General features: G+C 35.6%; 1 protein-coding gene across 4 annotated transcripts in view; it reads left to right on the plus strand.

The window, feature by feature from the left end:
* Positions 1 to 24413, plus strand: part of LOC111160030 (kinectin 1) — a 108352-nt gene extending 83939 nt beyond the window's left edge. The window contains exons 33-44 of one of the 4 annotated variants that reach the window (XM_022522810.1): positions 1396 to 1482; positions 4984 to 5073; positions 10494 to 10574; positions 11363 to 11452; positions 11579 to 11671; positions 12650 to 12721; positions 13225 to 13308; positions 13460 to 13543; positions 15922 to 16005; positions 17695 to 17787; positions 18801 to 18921; positions 23923 to 24407. In XM_022522810.1, the coding sequence (XP_022378518.1) occupies positions 1396 to 1482; positions 4984 to 5073; positions 10494 to 10574; positions 11363 to 11452; positions 11579 to 11671; positions 12650 to 12721; positions 13225 to 13308; positions 13460 to 13543; positions 15922 to 16005; positions 17695 to 17787; positions 18801 to 18921; positions 23923 to 23927 (984 nt within the window). In that variant the 3' untranslated portion in view covers positions 23928 to 24407. Of the gene's footprint in view, positions 1 to 1395; positions 1486 to 4983; positions 5074 to 10493; positions 10575 to 11362; positions 11453 to 11578; positions 11672 to 12649; positions 12722 to 13224; positions 13309 to 13459; positions 13544 to 15921; positions 16006 to 17694; positions 17788 to 18800; positions 18922 to 23922 lie in introns of all 4 variants that reach the window. The other 3 variants (XM_022522801.1, XM_022522820.1, XM_022522829.1) reach the window with 3 other exon arrangements.
* The last annotated feature ends 566 nt before the right edge of the window (positions 24414 to 24979 follow it).

Below are 24979 nucleotides of genomic sequence, written 5' to 3' on the forward strand. Positions count from 1 at the left end.
AGTAGAATCCAAACATTCTTGTTAGAGAAGGGATTTTTGCACACAGAAGTATGATTGCTAAGACTTCAACAAGGTTAAACATGTTACTGAAATCTCTTACAGGGATATTGGTAGGAAATTGATATGTTTTCTAATGAAAGCTTAATTTTTCAAAGTTTGCATAAATTTGTTAATTTAACAAGTTGACATGTACTTGCACCCCTGAGTTTGTCAAAATTAGGTATGTGAATTGCCCTTTGTATTTTTGTGTAATATTACTAACAGTATTGCTTGGCCACAAAACCTGAGGTGAATTTGCCAATATACTGCTAACATCTTAACTGTGTTTTATTATCCGGATTTGGAGATGAGGTGGACATAGTAAATGCAGCAGCATTGCTCCAGGCATTGAAGTGTGTGAAAAGAGCCAGCACATTGGGGAATCAGTCCATTCTAGTTCAGCCACCACCCTGGCTGTGTACATCTGGCCAAAATTGTTAACTTACCCTACCTGTGGTTTCCCCATCTATAAAATAGGAGTAAACACCTCTTAGCGTTGTTGTGAGGGTTAATGAGAATTTATGAGAAGCACCAAGTTCAGTGTTGGGCACATTAAGAATTCAGTAAATGGTGATTATTGGCTTTTTATTTGTTTTTAATCTAACGTTTAGATTTCTAAATCTGAAGAAAGACTGAAATATAGCAGATTGTCCTTACTGGTATTTGCTAATGAAATGCTATTAAAATAGATAGTTCAGAACTCAGTTTCAAGTGACTTCTGTTTCTCTTCCAAAAGAATGTGGTTTTTAGTTTTCCAGCCTCCCTGTTTTCAGCCTTGATCAAGTAGCTCATACATTCATGTCAGGTTGCTTTATGGCATACACATTTGACCATGCCAAAAAAGATGGGCAAGCACAAGGAGTGACTCTGTTATTCCTAGGTGGACTCGAAATGCATTAATTCAATAAAACCTATTTAGAGGAAAAGATGTTATGCTGTAGTGGAAAGTCTGAGTGTTCATGGGCCTTGTTTAAGAATCACATGTAAAACTTTTTGCAGTACTTGTGTATTTGCCCTGTCCTTAATCCCCTAATATTTGGTGTACCTGAAATCCTATTTTTATCTTGGTTTGTGTGTTTACTTTTGAATGCGTTCTTCTTTGTCACATGTACACAGTAATTACTCTATAGCTGGCATATCTGGTGTGTATACTAAAACATGGGAAGTGGGCATCTTTATTTTCTCATTCAGACTTCTAAACATTGCTTTTTATTTTTTTGCTAATATACATATTTCCCATTGAAATAATTTTGCAGTAACCAGCATTTAAATGCAGTGCAAAATACTGATGAAATAAAAAGCAAAAAATCTTTCAATTATGGATAAACTGAAATCATTCTTTCTAAAAATGATTAGGACCTTCGGGAGAAAAACTGGGAAGCAATGGAAGCATTGGCATCAACTGAAAAAATGCTGCAGGACAAAGTGAACAAGACTTCCAAGGTTGTAATGCTAACTCCTAGAAGCAATCCACTGAACAGAGAAAATCTGCAGCTTGTCTTAAAATCAGACTAAAGCATTTAATTTTACTGCAATTTAAATATAAAATCTCCTTATCATCCACATTTATCATCTCTGTCATCTCTGCTTTTTTCATCTACTCTTTGAAGCTTTAATTTTGAGCATGCAGTTGTGATTACCTGATTGTTAGAGCTTTGGTGATTACTGCTTTAAGCTGAAGAATCTCAAGAGACCTATGCTACCCATGTAAGCTCTTGTCACGGTACCCCTTGTGGGTTAGTTAAGGGCACTCTAGTAAAAACCTTGGCCCCCCAAAATCTAACCGAATTAACGAACACATTTGAATATCTCGATGCACACTAACTCTCCTAAGTTCTTTGGGGCACACCAAGATGACTCACACAAGGTAGAAAATGATCAAAGTGTTAAGGATCAATTCTGGTGGTTCCTTCGAAGAGATGAGTTAAAACTTCAGGTTTTGAAGTGGCTGGACAGTAATGGGGCATGTGTTATGTTTAGTATGGAATATTAATAAAAGGGATAGTTCTCTTGACCTGAGTGTATAAAGTACTCCTAAAACATATAGCTCCCTCTTTTTCAAAACAATAGAAGATATTCTCCATGAGTACAGGTTGTTCCATGGGTTCAGAGATTCTGATGGCTTAATATTGAGAAGAGTTGTTTTTTTTTTTTTATTTTTATTTTTTAAAGATTTTATTTATTTATCTGACAGAGAGAGATCACAAGTAGATGGAGAGGCAGGCAGAGAGAGAGAGAGAGAGGAGGAAGCAGGCTCCCCACTGAGCAGAGAGCCCGATGCGGGACTCGATCCCAGGACCCTGAGATCATGACCCGAGCCAAAGGCAGCGGCTCAACCCACTGAGCCACCCAGGCGCCCGAGAAGAGTTGTTTTTAAAGATGGAGACAAATGAATGTGCCAGTGCAGTCAAGCATTTTGACAATTTCTACCAAGAATATATGTGGAACAGGGGTATTGAATTTTGTAAATGGGTTAATAAAGTTAATTATGTGATTTAGTTGAGCATTCTCTAAGTATTTTGTGGACCATGGTAATCTATTGAATTTTAAATGTAGGTCTTAATGACATTTGAAGGACTTTTTTTTTCTTTTTAAGTAGAATAATTTCTTTAAAGTTTTTTTTATAATCAAGTATGTTTGTCATTATTTTTCCTCTAGTGTAATAGATTTGTACTTCTGTACCTATTCACCTGCCTTAAATTTCACTAAGACCTAAATTTGGGACAGCTGGCAGACAGTGGGACTAGAGAAATCTAGGCCAGGGAAAATAGAAAGCAGGGCCAGCTAGGTAGGACGTTATTTCATTGTGAGTGGTTGCAGTCAGTTCCATTAGCAGTGGGGGTTCTGGTGTAGTTTCTGGTTGTTTTTGTTACTTCGTATTTTACTGTTAACACCTGCCTTATAGTTTTTATTTTGTTCATAAGACTGGGTTTCTGGGAAGTATGCACACCCTTACTTAATATCATGCCATTCCTGCAAGAAATTACAGGCCACCGTTTTCGGCATTCTTGCATATTATTTCCAAAAGAGAACTAGAATTTATCCATGTTTCATCATGTGCTTGGTATAGAAATTGACCCTTATTTCAAAACTCAACACCAGGTGCATGGTGGCTTCTTGCATAGCTAGTGATCTACAGAGAATAGAATTTACAGTCTTTCTCTAATTTAATGGAATTTACACTCTTGTCAGACAGCCTGGGTGTAAAGTGATGTTGATTGAAGCAGAACCATAAGTTATGCTGGAAGGAGAAAGAACTCTGTAGAACTCATTTAGTGCTTTGCTTTAGATGATAGAAGTAACAATAACTTTATGTAAAATGTAAGAGAGGGTGAAACACTGCTTTTTCACAGTTATCTTTAGTAAATATTCTTGAGGAGCTACTATAAATGATAGGTTCATATGGAAGATACTTCATAAATATTACACTTAGATAAAAATAGCAACTTTCCATATCAGATCTTTTCCAGGTATTAAAGTGGAATAGAAAATGCTATCCACAGCCGAACTACCAAATTAGATGGAAACTTTTTAGCAAAATTAGTACAAATCAAAATTAACTTATTTTTCTCCCTCTTGTTATAAATTAGACACATTTCTTTTAGTTAGATTCTTTTTCCCTTGGAAAGTTTTCCAAAAAACTTCATTGCACAGTGCTCTTTTCCTATTTTTCTTTAGTGATTGTTCTGCTACTTCTGTTGTCTGATGATAAAAATGACCTCTTAATTGTGAATTAATTCTGAATTAGCAGTTAATCATTTTCCTTGAATGAATGTATCTTATGCAGTTAGGTGTATTTCTGAAAAATAGTGGACTTTATTGAATCACTGAAAATAATCCATTAAGACATCTAGTACTATACTGCCACTAATGTTGAAAAAAAGTTTTTTGTGTGTGTACAGAATGTGATGAATCTCTAGCTTTTTATTGTGTAATTTTTAGATTTTCATGTTATTTAGACTTTCTAAATTGATGTGTATTCATCTTAAATGAGCGATGGATTTCAAAGGTTACATTTAAATGGTGTTTGAAAGATAAGGTTGAGATGTTGCTAGCTCGCTTTCCTTCTTGTCACCTGTTGAATTTCACAAGTGTTTTTTTCTTGGCTTAGTTTAGATGTGCGTTTTTTGGGTGTCATTTTTTTTCTTTTGTAGAGGTAGTTTGACCATTAGATTTTTATCTTGCGTGTGATCAAGTCATTACCCTAATTTTGACAAACCATAGTTTTGAGTTAATAATTGATATCCATTGTAGTTTTAAAATCACCAAATTTAGACATGCATTTGTAATACCTTCAAATTTACAGCTGTTAGAGTCCCTCTAAGTGTCAGAATTAGTCTTCTTGATGCTTGGTATTGGTGAATTAATCACCATCAGTTTTTCCTCTTTTTTCTTTCCTGTTTTTCTCGTATGTACCACCCATCAAATTTTGATGGCCTTTTTTTTTCTTTGTAACTTCACTTGACCTTGAAACTGGAAATGTGAAATTGCCATTTTTAATCCCATGATGCTTTTTTTTTTTATAGAAAGAGATTTGCCAGCCAGTAAGCCTCAGTTATATTGTCCAGGTGGATATTTTTTTGCATGTAGTTTAAGTTTTAGCTGTAGGAAGTGTATTTTTAATTTTTTGTTCTTGTTTGTTTTTTGCATTGTTTCTAGAAGGGCAAATCACTTGATTTCTAAGAGCAAGGAAAGTGTCCATATTATCAGATACTGCCTTGGTTTGATTAACTTAAAACATCGTTATTTAGGATGCTTTAGAGATTTTGCAGATTTTTTCTTATGGAAGCATTTTAATGTTTTAAAATAAGAAATTGTAGCTTTTGTCAGTATTAAGATGAATTTTTAAAATACTGTGACTTTTTCCTCCCTTAAAGCTTAAAAGACTTTTTAAAAAAAATTCTATAATCTTGTAAATTTGACTTGGTTCATCTTCTGCCTTAGGAAAGACAACAACATGTGGAAGCTATTGAATTAGAAGCTAAAGAAGTTCTCAAAAAATTATTTCCAAAAGTATCTGTTCCTCCTAATTTGGTAAGATTGATTATTATTTCTTTAAATAAGTCCTCTTTACCATTATTTAAGGAAGTTGTGAATAAACAACATTTTCATTCTACACTTGGTTTAGAAGTACATATATTCCTTAATCTTTTCTATTTTTAGCATAGGGTGCTTTTGAGTAGGTAAGATAAATAGCTTGGTTCAAAACTCATTTCTGTTTATTCAACTGATACTTTTGTATGCTATAAAATTTACATAATATGTATTATTTAGAAGATCATAAGCATTGGGAAAGAAACATTTCTTAATGTTTAATAAACCAGTTATGTTTTTAATAGCTTTATTCAAAACAGCGTAATTTTATTATTATAATTTAATTTTTTTGTGTGTATATATATGTATGTATGTATGTATTTATTTATTTTAAGGATTTTATTTTATTCATTTGACAGAGATCACAAGTAGGCAGAGAGGCAGGCAGAGAGAGAAAGGAGGAAGCAGGCTCCCTGCTGAGCAGAGAGCCCAATGCGGGGCCCCATCCCAGGATCCTGGGATCATGACCTGAGCTGAAGGCAGTGGCTTTAACCCACTGAGCCACCCAGGCGCCCCTATATGTATTTATTTTTAAGTGGGCTCCACACTGGGCATGGAGCCCAACATGGGGCTTGAACTCATGATGTTGAGATCAAGACCTGAGCCAAGGTCAAGAGTTGGACACTTAACTGATTGAGCCACCCAGGCACCTCAAAATAGATTTCTTCTAGTTTTAGGAGCACCTTATTATTTTTTTTTTTTTAAGATTTTATTTATTTATTTGACAGAGATCACAAGTAGGCAGAGAGGCAGGTAGAGAGATGGGGAAGGAGGCTCCCCAAGGGGCTCAATCCCAGGACCCTGGGATCGTGACCTGAGTTGAAGACAGAGGCCTTAACCCACTGAGCCACCCAGGTGCCCCAGGAACACCTTATTTTTTAATTAAATGTGTTTAATACTTTGAACCAGGCTTTTTTCATTTCAAAGCTCAAGATTTTTTCACCTATTAACTTCTTTAAGGAAAGGCTTGAAGATAATACAGAAGAGCTTGCTTTACTTCAGATTAAGTGAGAGATAAAAATTGCTTTGATTCAGAGAATTATTACAGTGAATATTTGAGGGCAGAGTGAGTGCATGTAGTTTCTTAAAATGATGTAGGTCTTTCTTTAAAATTTTATTTTCATGGAAAATTATTTAAACACTCAGAAGTAGAGAGAATAGCATAATGAAGCTGGTGTACCCCATTCATCAGTACACAGTCTTATATTAACTTGTTTCTTGTACTTCCTAGATTATTCTGAAGGAACTCAAACATCAGAGCATTTTGTCTATAATTATTTTAGTATGCATTTCTAAAAGATAAGGATTGCTTTAAAAATTATATTTAAACTCCTTAATTTATACATTTGTCAATGCATTTCTCCCTTTTGCCATATAAATTTTCAGTTTTAATGAAATAACAACCACTTACTGTAGTTTGTTATAGTCAGGAGCTAAGTAAGGTCAGTATGTGATTGGTTTAAGATGTCTCTTAGATCCTTTTGATTCTGCGGATCCCCTCCTATATGACAGCAACACCCCCCCTTCTCTTTTCTTTTCGAGAGGGAGAGAATGAATTTAAGCAGGCTCCATACCTACCATGGAGCTTGATGTGATGCTTGATCTCATAACCTGAAATTGATCTCATGAGCTGAAATTGAGTCAGATGCTTAACCAGTGGTGCCACCCAGTCCCCCTCCATCCCCCGCCTTTTTTTAGACCAGGTGGTTTCATAAGAAATTTCCCAGTCTGGATTTAACTAACTGCATCCCTGTAGTGTCAGTGTGTTCTCTGTTCTTTTTATGTCCCATAAATTGGTAGTCATTAGAGTCTTGATGAGATTCAGGTTCAGTCCTTCAGGTGTAGGATGGAGTAAGGCAAGACTTCTTCATAGCAATGTTGTGCCCTTCTATCATGAGGTCTGTAAAGGTCTGCTTGTTTTTCTTTGGCTGATTAGAACTTATTTAGGCTGGCTATCAAGTCTTTTTTTTTGACACAGCACTGCTGAACTCTCACAGCTTCTTTGTTTTGTGATATGACAAGATGTTTCTGATTTATCGTTTACATCTTCTACCCCAAACTTGGGAGTCAGCTGTTTCTCCAAGGAGCTCTTGGCTCTTCTTTCTGTGGATGCTAGGTGTGGTATAAATAAACTTAATTTAATAGTCTATTTTATGTGTAGTCTGAGTTTAGCTGTTGCTCTCAGATTATATCTTCATACAGTCTACATTTAACTTGTATAAGAAGCAGCAATTCTTTTGTTTCCTTGTTAACTGTTGTGGATACATTCGGGTTTGATCACTATAGTTAAATATCTACCACTGAGTTCAACTGATGAGACAACTTGTACTGGATAGACTTAAGGATACATTGTTAGTTCTAGTGCTGGTCTTACATGAAGCCTAGAAAAAGGGGTTGCTATTCGTTTATTTAATGGTTTTTCTTTTATGGCCATGACCTGTTTTTATTTATTTCTACTTTATAATTCTATTACTTAATGGACATAAAATTGGGATTTATTTTATTTGGCTATATTGAGCTGAGAGTTAGTGATTATGATATCTGTTCTTTAAAGATAGTATAAAATCACTGACATGAAAAATTCTTCTTAATGTAACAGCCTTTTTTTTTTTTTTTTAAGATTTTATTTATTTTTTTTCAACAGAGGGAGATCACAAGTAGGCAGAGAGACAGGCAGAGAGAGAGAGGAGGAAGCAGGCTCCCTGCCAAGGAGAGAGCCTGATGCAGGGCTTGATCCCAGGACCTTGGGATCATGACCTGAGCCGAAGGCAGAGGCTGTAACCCTCTGAGCCACCCAGGGGCCCTAACAGACTCTTTCTTAACAGCAGTATTACCCTCAACAGCCATATAGGTTTTGACACTATAAATAATTATAAATTACCATAAGATTTGGGTGATGATATTTCGCTTTTGTTCATCCACTTGTTAAAAGTTGGCTATTTCTGCATGTAGTCTCTTATTTGAGAAATATATCAACTCTACTACTAAAAGTGTAGCATTTTTAGGCTTTTAAAAATGTGAAGGATAGATTAATTTATGATAAAACAGTGTTAATTAAAGTTATTAAGTTAATATAGTCAGTAGATATAAAAGGAATTTTATACATGAAGTAAAATCTTTTTACTGTTTTCTTTTGCTTTTCTGCTAGCTAATCAATATAGGAGAAATCCAAACTATATGACCTAGAGGAATGTTTACAAACTTTAAGCAACTAAATCATCTTTTCAGCTGACTTTTAACTTTTATCGAATTCCAGTATTTGAAGCTAAGTAGGATTTTAATAGTATATGTTTAGTCTTGGATCAAATTTATAATGTGAGAATGTAATTTTGGGGGGCGCCTGGGTGGTACAGTTGTTAGGTGTCTGACTCTTGGTTTTGGCTCAGGTCAGGGTCTCAGGGATGTGAGAACGGCCCCGCATTGGGGTCTGCGCTGAGTGTGGAGTCTGCTTAAGACTTTCTCCCTCTTCTCCCCCAACACCACGTGTTCACCCGTTCACTGGCTCTCTCATTCCCTCAAAAATAAATCTTTTTAAAAAATAGGCCTTTTTGACCAGTTGGAGCTATGAGTTACTGTAAAGTAACTATGAGTTACTGTTTTTATGGGGTGATCACAGCATCCAGCTTTATTTATTTTTTATTCTTACTTGATAAAGTATAGAGAATCCTGATCCAGCCATATACGTAAAGCTTTAAATTTGAGCAGTTGATAGAAATCTCATGTGTTCTTTTTCCTCGAAGTAAACTAAACCAAAGAGTTTAAATCAAATTTCCTCTTAGTCTCTTTTAAGTATCTAACAGATACTTTTTTTTTAAAAGATTTTATTTATTTATTTGACAGCAATCACAAGTAGGCAGAGAGGCAGGCAGAGAGAGGAGGAAGCAGGCTCCCCGCCAGGCAGAGAGCCCGATGTGGGGCTCGATCCCAGGACGCTGGGATCACGACCCGAGCCGAAGGCAGAGGCTTTAACCCACTGAGCCACCCAGGCACCCCTATAACAGATACTCTTTATCAGAGTTTAAAATTTGGACAAGGAGCATCAAAAATGTAGGATAATTTATTCTAAAATCTAGAATGACTTAAACCAAGGTATATGCCTTGTCTTTGCATTAGCTAATCTATCAGCACAAATAGAGCTTTTGTTGTTTTTATTTATTATAATTTTTCAAAGATTTTATTTATTTGAGAGCGATAGCAAGAGAGAGCACAAGCAGGGGTAGGTGTGGAGAGAGGGAGAAGCGGACTCCCTGCTGAGCAGAGAGCCCCAGGACCCCAGGATCATGACCTGAGCCGAAGACAGATGCTTAACTGACTGATCCACGAAAGTGCCCCTTTGTTGGTTTTTTGTTTTTGTTTTTGTTTTTGTTTTTTTTTAAAGATTTTATTTATTTGAGAGAGAGAGAGAGCATGAAAGGGGCGAGGGGCAGAGGGAGAAGCCGGCTCCCTGGTGAGCAGAGGGCCTGATGCAGGACTCGATCCCGGGACTCCAGGATCATGACCTGAGCCAAAGGCAGTTGCTTAACCAACTGAGCCATCCAGGCGCCCCCCTTTGTTGGTTTTAAACAAGTAAATGTTGGGGCACCTGGGTGGCTCAGTGGGTTATGCCTCTGCCTTCGGCTCAGGTCATGATCTCAAGGGTCCTGGGATTGAACTCTACATCGGGCTCTCTGCTCAGCAGGGAGCCTGCTTCCGCCTCCCCCTCTGCCTGCCTCTCTGCCTGCTTGTGATCTCTCTCTCTCTGTCAAATAAATAAAATCTTAAAAAAAAAAAACTTTAAACAAGTAAATGTTTATATATTCTTACTGCTTCTCATTATGATTTTAAAAACATTTCATTATATGTATGTATTTCTAAATATTTTCAGAATCCCTGGAGCACCTTCATAGTGTTTGAAATCCTCTGAATAAAGTATTTTCAGTTGAACTTCATTAGTTCATGAACTCAGAACACTTAGTTTTTGAGAATGGGTTTACCTGAGAAAAGTTTTGAAATTTATTTATTTTCACTTTTCTCTATTTTAAAGATTGAATCTATTAATCCCGGCACTAGTAAGTGGTGGAGGCTGGAATTAAGTGAGCTCAGATCTCTATATAAAAGTCCAGAACTCAGTTGCAGATATCCTTGGTCAATGTAAATAAGATGTGATTTTGGTGGTAATACAGAGATATATTTTCAGTGTTTATTTTCAAGACTGGGTTAGGTACAATTTACTAAGCAGTTATGTTCTTTGAAATTTCCAGAGGTGTGGTGTTTGTCTATAGGTTTTTTTCATGGTCATCTAATTTGGTTGTTTCAAATGTTTTACCTGTTTCATTTAGATATTTTTGAAAATTGGTTATTTTGACTTCTCTTTTTTACAGAGTTACAGTGAATGGTTGCGTGGATTTGAAAAGAAGGCAAAAGAATGTGTGGCTGAAACTTCAGGTTCAGAGGAGGTTAAGGTTAGTTCAAGAAATGAACTATCTGTGTTGTAACCAGACATGGAAGAAAGAAGTAAATCAGACTTTGTCTTTATGAGCTTAGAAAGATAAAGTATATATTATGAGTAGAATAATGACCTTTTGAGAAAGTGTAAGAAGGTGATTTCATTTTGTATAAATTTTGATAGAAATGCTGTAAGTCTTCATTGCGTTTGATAAGTATACAAAGCTAATGTTTGCTGTTTCTTTAACTCTGTATCTTAATCATTTCTGAAACTGTATATTTAACTATCTCTTACTCTCTTTTTAGCCTGGGTTTAAAAAGTAAAGATCAGTTGAGGTAGGTAGGTAGAAACTGACTGATTTGCTAAAGTATCCCCAAATACATCATTAAAAGTGTTCAGAATCTAGATGTGTTTTTATCTTAGCTGAAATTTGGAAAAGATTTTTTTGTATCTTAAGTGGCATGAATAAAATCCTCTTTTCCATGTGTGTGTAGCATAGGTGTTGTGACTTGACTTCACATGTGGTTCTGCTTTGATTTTATCATCCTGCTAAAGAATGATAACCCTATTATAAATTGTGTAATATATTTTATAGTAATCAGACTCAGAGAGTTTTATTAGTAAAGACTGAATGACCAAAAGGGTCATTGAACTTGATTGCTACTCAAGAAGGTTGAAATGTAGTGTCTCACTATAAAACAATTAGAAACCATTTGTCATTATATACCATTAAATACTGTAACAAATTTGAAGCACACAAAACTGGTAAAACTAGAGAAGTTTTCTTTATTTCATTCTTTCTAGGTTCTAGAGCACAAGTTGAAAGAAGCTGATGAAATGCACACATTGTTACAGCTCGAGTGTGAAAAATACAAATCCGTCTTAGCAGAAACAGTAGGAAATGATTTTTAATCTACATTTTGGCTTTATTTTTAAATTAACTTATTCCTTAGTGGCTTAAATAGTTTATCTTGTCATTAGAACATGAATTTTTCAAAACAACTGTGCTTTTGCCCATAGGAAGGAATTTTACAGAAACTACAGAGAAGTGTGGAGCAAGAAGAAAATAAATGGAAAGTTAAGGTTGATGAATCACAGAAGACTATTAAACAGGTATCTAAAAAAGCTTAGAGCAAGTAGTTCTCAAGAATGGGGGCCCTGGATCAGCAGCATCAGTAAGCCTGAAACTTGTTAGAAATGCCCATTCTTGGGCCCCACCTGAGATTTTCTGAATCTGAAACTCTGTGGAGACAGCAGGCTGTGCTTTAAAGAGCTTCCACAACTGATTCTAATGCCCACCCAAGTTTGAAAATTATTGTTTCAGAGCGTGGCTGAAAGGTAGTTATCTAGAATGTAAAGTGCTTTGGAAGTTATAGAACTACTGTGTGATAAAATAAGGCAAAGAATTTGGGGTTCAGAACAAGCTTTGCAATGTTGATATGTGACCCATGATATAGTTTTCAAGAAAAAGTTAATGAGTCTTTCTCTTCATGTGACCCGAATATTCTTGTACAGCCCTAATTTTTCTCCCATTTACTTGGCTGTGGTATAAAGAGTGTCATCTGTTGTAGTAGTCCTCTTCGTATGGTGACAAATGGTAACTAGACTTACTGTGGGGACTATTTTGTAATGTATGGAAGTATCAAATCACTATAATGTACACCTGAAACTAACGATATGGTATGCCAGTTATACTGTAATAAAAATCCATTACAATAAAGGGAAAGTAAAGAGTGTCCTCTCTTGCTCAGTTGTTTTCCTGGGCCAACCTGTATAGAATTTAGCATTGCCTGTGGTATTCTATGTTAATGCATTTGGGGATTAAATATAGCCAATTATTAGATGGTTGTTACGAAAAAAAAAAATAAGCATTTCTAGCTAGGCCTTAATATAATATGCCAATGGGGTAGGTTTTGGTGACAATATAAATCAAGTTAAATGTCATGCTCTCACTGTCAAGGTCTTTTAAAATTCAGTATGGCTTTAGAATGAGATGCATTTCAAAATCTCTGAAGTGTCTGATTAAAATTCTCCAAGATAGAAGCTCTGTGTTCTTGATTTACTTGGTCATATAGTTGTTTCACATTTCAGATGCAGTTGTCATTCACATCTTCAGAACAAGAGCTAGAGCGATTAAGAAGAGAAAATAAAGATACTGAAAATGTATGTTATTTCATCGCTTGACTTATAACCTGTGGGCTCATTTTTAGCATTAAGCATTGTCTTAAGATCTGTTTTTTAAGATTTCTTTAATGATGCATTTGTTATGCTTTTAAGAGTATCTTGGGTAGGGGCGCCTGGGTGGCTCAGAGGGTTAAAGCCTCTGCCTTCAGCTCAGGTCATGATCCCAGGGTCCGGGGATCAAGCCCCGCATCGGGCTCTCTGCTTGGCGAGGAGCCTGCTTCCCTTCCTCTTTCTCTGCCTGCCTCTCTGCCTCTGTGTCTGTCAAATAAATAAAATCTTTAAAAAAGAAAAAAATCTTGGGTAGTGTTTGAGATGATACTGTGTCTGTCAAATAAATAAAATCTTTAAAAAAGAAAAAATCTTGGGTAGTGTTTGAGATGATATTGTGTCATATTTGTAAGTACCATAACTTCCGTTATGGGGGAGCATCATGAAAGGAATTCTTAAATGTGTTAACATTTTCTTCTTTGTTGCATTGCTAGCTGAGAAGAGAACGAGAGCATTTGGAAATGGAACTAGAGAAGGCAGAAATTGAACGATCTACCTATGTTACAGAAGTCAGAGAGGTACTTAAAGAATTTTTTGACCTTCTCAAATTAAGTTTGTAATAGTGATAAAATATTTCAGTGTAAGTTGTTTGTGGCAGAGCTTCCAAGTAGCATACAAAACATGGGATATCATAAGGAGATCAATCTTAAACTCTAAACTTCATTGCAGCTGAAAGATCTGTTGACTGAATTGCAGAAAAAACTTGATGATTCATATTCTGAAGCAGTAAGACAGAATGAAGAGCTAAATTTGGTAAGAAGCTTGTTCTCCACTGGGTATCAAGTAGGCTCTGAAAACACTTGTGTTGACATGTGGAGAAACCATCCAAACTTTTTCTCCTTGCTAACATCTTTAGCTTGGCATTTTTGTAAGTTTAAGATAATCTTCGTATTCTGATGACTCCTAAGTTGATCTTTCTTTTCTTGACTCCTAAAATGATCCTTCTTTCTTAGCTCCTAACAATGGCATGTTTGGCTTGCAACTCTTTTTTCCAGAAAGAAATTCATGTTTTGTAAAACCTAATTCTTTGGACAGCATTATTTTCTGTTAATAAAGAAGTGAAACAAATAGATTAAGATTGGCTGAATTGTGAAGATCTCGTTTTAGAGTTAATGATAGTTAACTGGTCTTGTTCTCTAATCTGGAAGGAGATTATTGAAGGTTGAAGATACATATTCTTCATTCAAGGGCAATCATTAATTCCAGCTTCTTATTTTAACTGGTCTTCCTACAAATTATAGATAACAACAAGCTTGTGAAAGTCGTTATCATCAACATAATATTTAGAGTATAGCAATTCTAAAACTGTAGACTTAAAGTTAACTAAAGATAGCTAAATGCCTTATAATGACAGAGTACCCTGTATTCCCATTCTTAAATTTTCTGGAAATTTACATTGATTCTGGCAGATTTACAAATTTACACTGCTTAGCTGTTACATAAATATTAGTCTTATTGTATGTTTCAAACAATCGTCGTCTTTCCATGACTGAAAAATTATTACAACACGTGACTAAATTGGAAGTATCTGAATAAACCCTAGGAAGATTATAGTTAGTTTTCTCCTTACCTCAAGTCCTGCCCAGTTTGGAACTTTCTTAGTACTGCTGTGTGTATCAAAGAAAACTTCTTAACTCACTCAGTTGTGGTTGGTCTTCTGTGTTACGGCAGCGATTTATGGGAATGAGTTTTCAAGGTAGGGCTCTTTGAAAAGTACACATAGAGTCCCCCTCTTTATTTTTGAAATAAAATTTTGGTTTTACTTCTTCATTTTATTTAATTGAATCATTCCCACTGCAACATGTGACTAGTTTTATACATATGCTTGTTATATATTGTACAGATCAGGACAGTGATTATGCCATAGCTGCAAGCCATAAGCCTTACCTTATAATGTGTTTTTTAAATCATTTTTAACTACAATTGTTGGAGATTTTACTTTTAACTTTGGTGCTTGGTAGCTGACCCCAACAGTAGCATCAAACCCATAGGATTATGGTTAAATTCAGCCTAATGTTCTTGTTGTATTTTTGCCTCTTTACTTCTGCTAAGGGGCCATTTTAAATGATACTTGTTTCTTATTTTTGCCTTGAATTCGTAATCTTTATTTTAGTTCTGTTTGCTCAGGATGACTGTTGCCACGTTTTAAGATGAAATAATTTTGTTTGCTTATACATACATTGTATGTTTAGGGGCCAAGGGAGTAATTCTCTGATGTACTAACTAGAGTTAAGTGAAAGAGCAAAACCTGAAGCATTTGGGTCTTTAGATAGAGTTCCCCAAATAAAATTTCCAAATGGAATGTCCCTCATTAATCCTTTCTCCATTTGGAAAGGTTAGTATCTTATATTTCTCCCTTTTGGATCTCCAGAAATGGATATTATGCCTATCAGTGTTAGGCAAAATCAATTAACTTGATGAGTTTAATAAGAAAGTTATTTGTTGTCAGTGTGGTCTATTTCCCTCATTCATATTTAATCGGAGCATTTATCATGAGAAGAGGCATTACATATTGGCACTAGAGTTTATAGAACTTCATAACTGTTGGGACAAATTGGTTCTTGAGAAGTATATCTTAAGACATTGCTTATTGTATAATTAGGCCCGTGTGGTCTTGCACCGATTTCTTTAGTGATGTTTTAAAGGATGGTCAACATTTAAATTTTTTAAGTTTTCATTTTACTGGATTTGTAATCTTCCATTCAGTGTTTTTTAAAATATTACACAATTGACTGTTAACTCTATAGGTCATAAGGCCTTAAAAAACGAATCAGTAAAATTTCTGGCCTACTTGCCTTTTACTTTAATTTAAATATGAATGAAGTACTTTATGAATAGTGAATAGTAATACTTTTAAAAGGCACTTTACTGGAATGTGATGGCTTTATTTTTACATTTACAGTTTTCTACTCTGAACCCTACTTTGTTTCTGTAGCTTTTCTTATATTTAGCTTTCCAGATGGGAACCTCCACTGCTTAGCTTTTCTATACATCTGGTGCAGCATATTGGCTAATCCACTGTGCATAATAACTGTTAGCGATCCCATTCTTTCTCATTCATTCTTCTAGAGGTCTCAGCACAATCAAAGAAGGATGCAAATTAAGTTAATTGTGGTCCTTTATTTTTACAGTTAAAGACACAGTTAAATGAAACACTCACAAAGCTTAGAACTGAACAAAGTGAAAGACAGAAGGTAGCTGGTGACTTGCACAAGGTAAGACACTGCTTGTCTTAAAGATGCCATATCACCATGCTATGTTGTTGTGCCTTGAATCTTAAGTAAACATAATGCTAATTCTGGATTTTTTTTTCATATTAATGTGTTTATAAATTTAAGCTGTTGCATTTTTGGAACTAAACTTTCTGACTTGTTTTTCGATTATTCTTAATTTGCTTCATTATTTCAACACATTTATATAAGTAATTACTTTATAAAGTACATATTAAGTTTTAAATGTAATTGAAGGTACTCTTTTTTAAAAATGTGGTTACATCCATATATTGTTTTGTTGGGATTTTCTTTGTAGTTGCTTACAGAGTATGTTTCTTTTGATTTTTATAGATCCAAAACGTGTAGACCTCTGATGTTTCAGAAATTTGTTCCTTTCATTTATTTCTTTGTGGAAATACACTTTTCTTTAATCTCATATATAAATAGGGAGGGGTTTTTTTTGTTTTTTGTTTTTTTAAGATTACATTTCTTATTCTCTTCATTAGGATGGCAAGTTATTTGTAATTCTGTTTTTAGGTATTTTTAATAGTGCAAGTCACATATGCTTGTATCAGAGCTGCTTTAGCTCTATGATTGTATTTGTGGGAGTCATTAGGAAAACAAATATGTCACTTTTTTAAAGGTTGGAAGAAATATTTTTGTTTGTTTTGTACGATATAGCTTCTAATTGTTATGTAAAAGTCTAGGAATCCAAAGAGTACATTTAGCATGATGAAAAAATAAGTGTAGGAATTCAGAATTGCTTCAGATTATTTTGGTGTTACTATTACCAGTAGATAAAATGTGAACTCAGGTTGTTTGTCTCGAGCTCAAACGTAGGTTCAGGATACATTGTCAAGGATGAGCAATCTGACTTAGTTTGATAGGTGATTTTAATTTTTGACCTCTTGATCAAAATATAAAACATGCAGGTTTAGCCTAGCAGTTTAGTTTCTCAGGTATTAAGGATATTAAACAGGTGCTCAAAGATGTGGATGGGCCGTGTTATTTATGATTGCTAATGCAACTGTAGAAGACAGTGAACTGCCCCATATCTGTAGGCCAGAAATACTGTGCAACGCTTGATTAGAAATGCACATAAATATTTATTGATATAAAATATTAACAAAATACTTTGTAAAACAAGCAAGTATAAAATAGCAGGTATGTTAAAAGCCCATTTATATGAAATTTTCTGCCCAAATTTTCTGTTAGCGCGTATATGTATACAAGAGGGATCTGGAAAAGAGGGTCAGAACAAAGCCACTACTTAGAATTTGTGGGGCATGTATGGTTTCTCTCACATACCCTTCTTTGTGTGTTTAACACAAACTTAAAAATGTAAAAAACAGTCTTAGCTTGTGAGCTATACAGAAACAGGCTGTGGCCAGATTTGGCTGATGCTTGATCTAGACTAATGTTAACCTAAATATCAACTGTGGTTATTTCTTCTTTTAATGTCTTTTTACATATTCTTTATTGCTTGAACTTTTTAAAACAAGCATATATTTTTATAATCTGGTCAGGGAGGAAACTGTTTTCATTTTGGAGGACAAAACAGAGTAGTTGGCTGTCCATTGTATTTTGAGATGAACTTTAGTCTTGTACAAGATACCTAAGAAAATCACTCCTTTTATTCCTCATAATACTCCAGTGTAGTATTTAGAGGCTACCATATTGCTTTCCTTACAGGCTCAACAGTCGCTGGATCTCATCCAGTCAAAAATAGTAAAAGCTGCTGGAGACACTACTGTTATTGAGAATAGTGATGTTTCCCCAGAAATGGTATGCATTTTCTTTTACCCCAGATCTCTAGGCTAATTACCTTGTTGTAAATTACATGAAGAATAAAAATATGTGAGATCTGTCTCTGACTAAAAATAATGATATACTTCTGTCAGTTTTGTTGGATTCTTACCGAAGGTTGTCTTTTCTTCCAGATATTCTATCTCTGAAATGGACTTTTTTAATTAATGTTTTTATTAATGTCACTTTAGCTTAGTAAGATAGTACTTCAATTGTACTGTTTGTGTTGGAAGTATTATGGTATATTGCTGAAGAATGTGGGCTTTGTTAGACTGCCTGTGCTTGAATCCTGACCCTGTTACTTAGTAGCAGTGTGACTTTGGACAACTTTACTTAGCTTCTGTGTACTTTGGTTGCCCCATCTGTGAAAGGCCATGATAATAGCATCAGACCTGCAGGATTTTTGAAGGGAATCAATGAGTTACTATCTAAAACACGTAAGAGTAGTGCGTAGCACTTAAAATGGTGCTGCCCAGCACTTAGAGCTCAATATATGTGAACTTAGTTTTACTGTTAAGAATGTGCTCTCCTTTGGTGTCTGGCAGATTTTTTTTCTGAAAGGAGAAATGGATTTACCACTACTAATCAGAGTCTAGATTTTCACCTTTGTTGGCCTAGTGACTTAACATAGGCTTTTTTTTTTTTTTTTTTAAAGATTTTATTTATTTATTTGACAGAGATCACAAATAGGCTTGTGCTGAGCAGAGAGTCCTATGTGGGGCTCAGTCCTGGAACCCTGAGATCTTGACCTGAGCTGAAGGCAGAGGCTTAACCCACTGAGCCACGCAGGCGCCCCATAACATAGCTTTCTTTGGTGCAACCTCATTTGAGTCACTAGATAGCAAACACTGTTTCTGTATGTGTTTTTTGTTAATTTTTGTCATTTTCAGGATTTCTCATGTTTGTATCTAAAACAAATATTTTCTGCTTTAGGTTGCAAATGCCTTTTCCTTATGTTTGGAGTTTTTTCATCACTTCCCTCTTCTCTTTAGGAGTCTTCTGAAAAGGAGACGATGTCTGTAAGTCTAAATCAGACTGTCACACAGTTACAGCAGTTGCTTCAGGCAGTAAACCAACAGCTCACAAAGGAGAAAGAACACTACCAGGTATTAGGTAAGAGTAACTGAAGTACTGTTGTCTGTTTATGGCTAATTGACAGAATGTGTGTATTTGTAGTGAAGGTTTACCAGGACTACCAGAGCTCCTGTTGCCCTCATGGAAATATTCCCTTTCTCTCTTTCAGCCCCTGCATATAACAGCTTTAGCTTTCTTAGAGTTTTATTTCCATCTCTTCCATGTTTTGGTCTGACAGCTTGGAGGGGGTGGAAACCTTTTGTTTTTGTCTCCTTTGACCTTCTTATAAAACAGGCTCTCTTACGACTTGTTTACATAGGTTTTGTTCATTGCATGATATGGGCAGCTGCTTCTGTAGTTTATCCTGATCTTAGTTTTGGTAAAGTATCTGTGATTTTTTTTTTTTTAATGACTTGGTAAAATAAAGTTAAATGTTTTTACTGAGATTAAATACTGAATTGAAAATCAAGTCATCACAATTTCTTTAAATTGGAAACTGAGTTTTTACTTAAGTCTGCTTATAAGGTAATCAAAGAAATCTCACTTTTAAACCTATCATTAACTAAACCATATTACGAAATTTTATTGCCCTCCTGATAGGTTAGGTGTCCTGGAAAAGTTGGATGTATCACCATTTTGGTTATAGAGGCATTCTATCTCACTTTTATAGAATGATTGTCCTCTGGTCTGCCTTAGCATAAACTCTCCTTTAAAATGCTATTCAGGGGGCGCCTGGGTGGCTCAGTGGGTTAAAGCCTCTGCCTTCGGCTCGGGTCGTGATCCTGGGATCGAGCCCCGCATCGGGCTCTCTGCTCAGCAGGGAGCCTGCTTCCTCCTCTCTCTCTCTGCCTGCCTCTCTGCCTTCTTGTGATCTCTGTCTGTCAAATAAATAAATAAAATCTTAAAAAAAACATGCTATTCAAGTCATTTACCTCCATAAGATTTTGTGGACAAACGTAGCTCATTCTTTTAACCTGTCAGCAAAATTAATTATACTTTAATCATTTATCCTTGGTAAGCTGACCTCTCCATCGCCTACAGTTAAACTTCTGCCACATTACCTTCCTTCTCCAAATTAGAAAGTAATCTGCTTCCTGCTTCGCTGGTAACTCTCTTTCCCATGTCTTCAGCCTTATTTTCTTCCCTGCACATGCTCTTTCTGTTCAGTCTTGAAAACCTACTCTAATGTCTTATTTTAACCTTGTACTTCCTTCAGTTACCACCCTAATTTTTTTAACATTACTGTTTTAACAGAGATTCTTAAAATAAGAAGCTATTCTCACAATATCTACTTCTTCACTTGCTTTAACAGCTCTGTGTACACTAGAATGCATTCCGATGAAAACTTTTTTGCTAAGGTCATTAGTGATTTCCTGATTGCTAGATCTAATACAGGCCTTTGTTTTGATACTGAAAGTGTAAATTTCCAGTATAAGAGATTAAAAATAGTTATAAAATATGCTAAATAGGCTGAAGTCATTCCATAGGCCTTGGTATGATAAGGAAAGGGCTTCATTTCTGAGAGCCTAAAAAATTGTAAGATTACTTACTACCCTGTGCCTTTCAACCTTATCAGTAGTATCTCTCTGGCGTCTCAAAGGTGTTCTTTAGTGTTTTTCTTCCCAAACACGTGGTCTGCTCATACGAAGTCTTATGAACCTGTTTCCACATTGTTCATTTTCGTATTAAATTTGAGACTTCTACTGATTGTTGGTAGTATAACACTTTTAATTTTCAGAGTTTTTCTTCCTGATTTATGAAATTGTAGTAACTTGTTAAATATGTATATCCTGACAACATAGCTAAAACCGAACTATAGTTTGGCAGGCAGCTTCTCTAAGTGATAACTCTTTCGTCAGCTAATGAACCTCAGTCCAAATTTGGCAGGTGGAAAGGTGGTTGAGCATCAGCAGTGCAGTGTGAAGGATAGAATGGATTGTATGAAGAAAAGGGTCTGCAAGGCACTTGAGAACTCTTTCTTCTATAGGTTCTACCTGGCATTGGCAGTGGTAACCCCTCCCTACAGTTTCCTTGGTTCCACAGCCTTCTTTGTACCCTTTAAATGTTTGTTACCCAGTTTTTAACTTCAGCCATCATTTTTTGCTGGGTGTATTCTACCTCTTGTGAACTATTTTTTTCCTTTTAAAAAGGGGGTGGTGGGAAGGGACAGAGGGAGAGGGAGAGTGAGAATCTTAAGCAGGCTGGATGGCCAGTGTGGAACCTGATGCAGAGTTCCATCTCACAACCCTGAGATCACGACCTGAGCCGAAATCAGGAGTCTGACATTCAACCAACTGAGTCAGCCAGGCACCCCTCTTGTGAACTCTTTTAAAACTAGTACATATATTGGATGAGAAAAACAAACCCACTACTACGTGGTGATTAAATTGGAAATACAGCTTATTAATCATCAAAACATAGCTAATAGGTTAATATCTGATATCAGGAAACTTGCTTCTTTTTAAGATATACAGCAAGTATATATCAAATTTGTTAAGGAAAAAACAGTTTTTAAAAAGCAAAAATGGGGGGGGCGCCTGGGTGGCTCAGTGGGTTAAAGCCTCTGCCTTCGGCTCAGGTCATGATCCCAGGGTCCTGGGATCGAGCACCGAATTGGGCTCTCTGCTCAGCGGGGAGCCTGCTTCCTCCTCTTTCTCTGCCTGCCTCTCTGCCTACTTGTGATCTGATCTGTCTGTTAAATAAATAAATAAAATCTTTAAAAAAAAAAAAGCAAAAATGGGATGACGATATGCAGTTATTTAGTTTTCTGAATTCTAATATTCATTACTTAGCATTCCTCTGAGCTGTAGGGGTATGTGTATTGATCTTATATCCTTAATTTATAAAACTTTAACCTTTCTTTTATTTTGGAAGTCTTCCAATCTCCTATCCCCCCACCCCAAAAATAGAAGATTTTCATCTCTTTCCTTCCTTTGTATGAATTAAGATACTTTTTTTTTTTAAGCTTTGGACTAGCAACACTAGTACTTTATAGTATGCTTTTTGTTGTTGTTGTTCCCAGATATCTATTTTTCCTTATGTTTCTTTCATATTTGCTTGTCTTCTAAGTGTTAAACTATATGTCTGACCATATCAGAAGATTTCATTACTCCAATGTCTTAGTCTGTTTGGGCTGCTATAATAAAAATTGCATAGACTGGGTGGCTTAAATAACATTTATTTCTGACAGTCCATGCATGGCAGAAGGGTCAAGGGAGCTGTCTGGGGTCCCTTTCAGAAGGACACTAATCCCATTCATGATGGTGGAGTCATCCAAAGGCCCCACTTCCAAATGCCATTACACTGGAGGATTAGAATTTCAATATATAAATTTTGGGGGTAGGCACAGACACTCAGACCATAACACTCAGGTCCCGTTTACGGAATCCTGTGGAGGGAGGAGGTTGATTTTTAACAGCAGTCACTTCATGAGTATCACTCTAAGCTTGAGAGGCTTCTGACTTGTGGTCATTTGCTTAGTCTTCACAGCAACCCAGGGCAGTGGGTAGGTAGGTGTTATTATTTGTTTTTTTTTTTTTTTTTTTAATTGCCATTCTACAGCCGACCCTCAGAGGTTCTATAATTTGCCCAAGGTCATGCAGTTAATGGCTGGGTGAGCTGGGATTTAAATTGAGGTGATCTCTGCCCAGTGCCTATGCTCTTAGTCAGTACTTTTCTTCTGTAATTCAGGCATTCTGTGCCCTGACCTCTTTTTCTTGATGCTTTTTTTCCTCCTCATTCTGTCTAATCCTTTGTTGCCAGCATCTTACAGTTTGTGTTGTCAGTTCTGACTTTTTTCTAAAGTATTTTGTTTGGCAATAGTGAGTTGGAGAGACTCTTAGTGTTACCCAGAAAAAATTGAGGTGACGTTTTGTGTATGTGTTTTATATGTATGTGCTCTCCCTGTTCTGTGTGACAAATAGATTTTATGATGTAGTTGTCTCTTGTTTCTGAAAGATGTTCTTTTATAGTGGTGTTAAGGTGTATAAGGTGTATAAGGATTAGTGTTCCAGATTAAAAAGTAGCTTTTATTTCTGTACTTTACACTTGGCTATCACTGATTTTCATTTTCATTTTCTGTGGTGTGTTTACATAGCACTTAAAGTGTCCTGTACCTGTGGGCTATGTAGACTTTCTGATCCAGTGTTAATCTTCTTTTTAATGGAGAACATAATAGCCAGTGATAACTTCACTTTTTTGCTTTCTCATTCTTTTTCCCTGACTTTTTATTTTGAAAAAGTTCACACATAAAGCTGAAAGAATAGTGCAACACTCATACATCCTCTACCTGCTTCATTTCTTTCCATGTATATACGTATTTAGTTAATGTCAAACTCTTTGAAAGTACCTTTCAGATGTGACAGTTTATCTCTAAGCATTTGGGTATGCATCTTTGAAGAACAAAAGCATTCTGTTATTAAAGGCATTGTACCACTATCACATCCAAACAAAATCAGTAGTTACATAAAATTATCCATTATTAAACCCATGTTCAAGTTCCCCATTTATACTGCAAGTATCTTTTTAGCTATTTTTCCCAAACCAGGATTTATATGTTGGATTTGGTTAAGTCTTTTTAGTCTCTCTAATGACTTTTGAGGTTTAATTTCTTACAGTCATTTTATCTGACTTGGAAAGCTTCACATGACCTCAGAAACTTTCTGTCTGAAACTTTTATTCATGGGGGAGAGTTGTAAATTTCAGTGCTACTCATCTCATTAGCTTTATATTTTCTTGAGTAGAACTAACAAAAATGGATTCCCAATGTTCTCTTAAATTTTCTAATGGTATTTTTAAATCCCCACATTACTCTGTTTGGTCTGAGGTTTTCACTCATATTTTTAAATCCACCTCAAAAGCTTCTGATTCCTGTTATTTCTCTCTTGTTTTTGATTACCATTAGTATAATTGCTTTGATCCTAGTTGAAAGAGCCATGCTGTATCAAATAGAATATGTGTGTTTGGTGTTTGACAAATGTCTTCTGATTGCCTTTTATTTCTTCTTTTAAAATGAATTTCTTTCTTTCTGATCTTTTACAGAGTGAAGTAACTGGGAAACTGTTCATTCAAGGATAACAGAAGGCATTGTATTATATTTTGCCAAATTAAAGCCTTATTTATGTTTTCACCCTTTCTACTTTGTCGGAAACACTGAACAGAGTTTTGTCTTTTCTAATCCTTGTTAGACTACTGATTTAAAGAGAGGAAAAAAAAGCCAACTCTGTAGACACCTTCAGAGTTTAGTTTTATAATAAAAAACTGTTTGAATAATTAGACCTTTACATTCCTGAAGATAAAATAAACATGTAATCTTTTATCTTATTTTGCTCAATAAAATTGTTCAGAAGATCAAAAGTGGTAAAGACAATATAAAATTTAACATTTTAATACTGATGTTGTACACTGTTTTACTTAACATTTTGGGGGGGAGAGTAACTGCCTCTGACTTCAATTCAAGAAAACACTTTTTTGTTGCTAATGTAATCCGTTTTTTGTAATGGCGTCAGCAAATAAAGGGATGCTTATTATTCAGACTTGCTCTAATTTTCATTGTGCTTTAGCAGATCTCATTAGCTATACAGATCAACATAATTTAGAACACAGTTATTAATTGCAGCTCTTGGACAAGGTAAGATAGGTATTGTTGCTCATACAGCTTATGTAAGGGGAGTTCTGGGTCTTCTGTGTGGCTCTGTGCGCTGTGAACTGTGTCCAGCAGTGCTGTGTGCTGCAGAAAGGCCAAGGCAAGAATTTAGCTTTCAGACCCACCACTCCAGCTTTTGGTGGAAGAGCTCTGCTTTTACACTTAACCGTTATTAACCAATAATAGGTAACTTTTTAGTGTCCTTCTTGTCAGGCACTATGTTATATAATTTGCACGTGTTATTTTTTGTCGAGGAAGTTCTAATTAAATAATTTGATGCAAGCACTGAACCCTACAGATGCTAACTAACCACTGAATGCTGTCTTGTGCTACTGAATATGAAAGTGCCTGTTAGGCCATACTGTGGTCTCTCTTTTTTTTTTTTTTTTTTTTAAAGATTTTATTTATTTATTTGACAGACAGATCACCAGCAGGCAGAGAGGAGGGGGGAAG

Source organism: Enhydra lutris, unplaced genomic scaffold (genome assembly GCF_002288905.1).
Source record: "Enhydra lutris kenyoni isolate GAN:26980312 unplaced genomic scaffold, ASM228890v2 scaffoldscaffold4, whole genome shotgun sequence".
In the NCBI taxonomy this organism is placed as follows: Eukaryota; Metazoa; Chordata; class Mammalia; order Carnivora; family Mustelidae; genus Enhydra; species Enhydra lutris.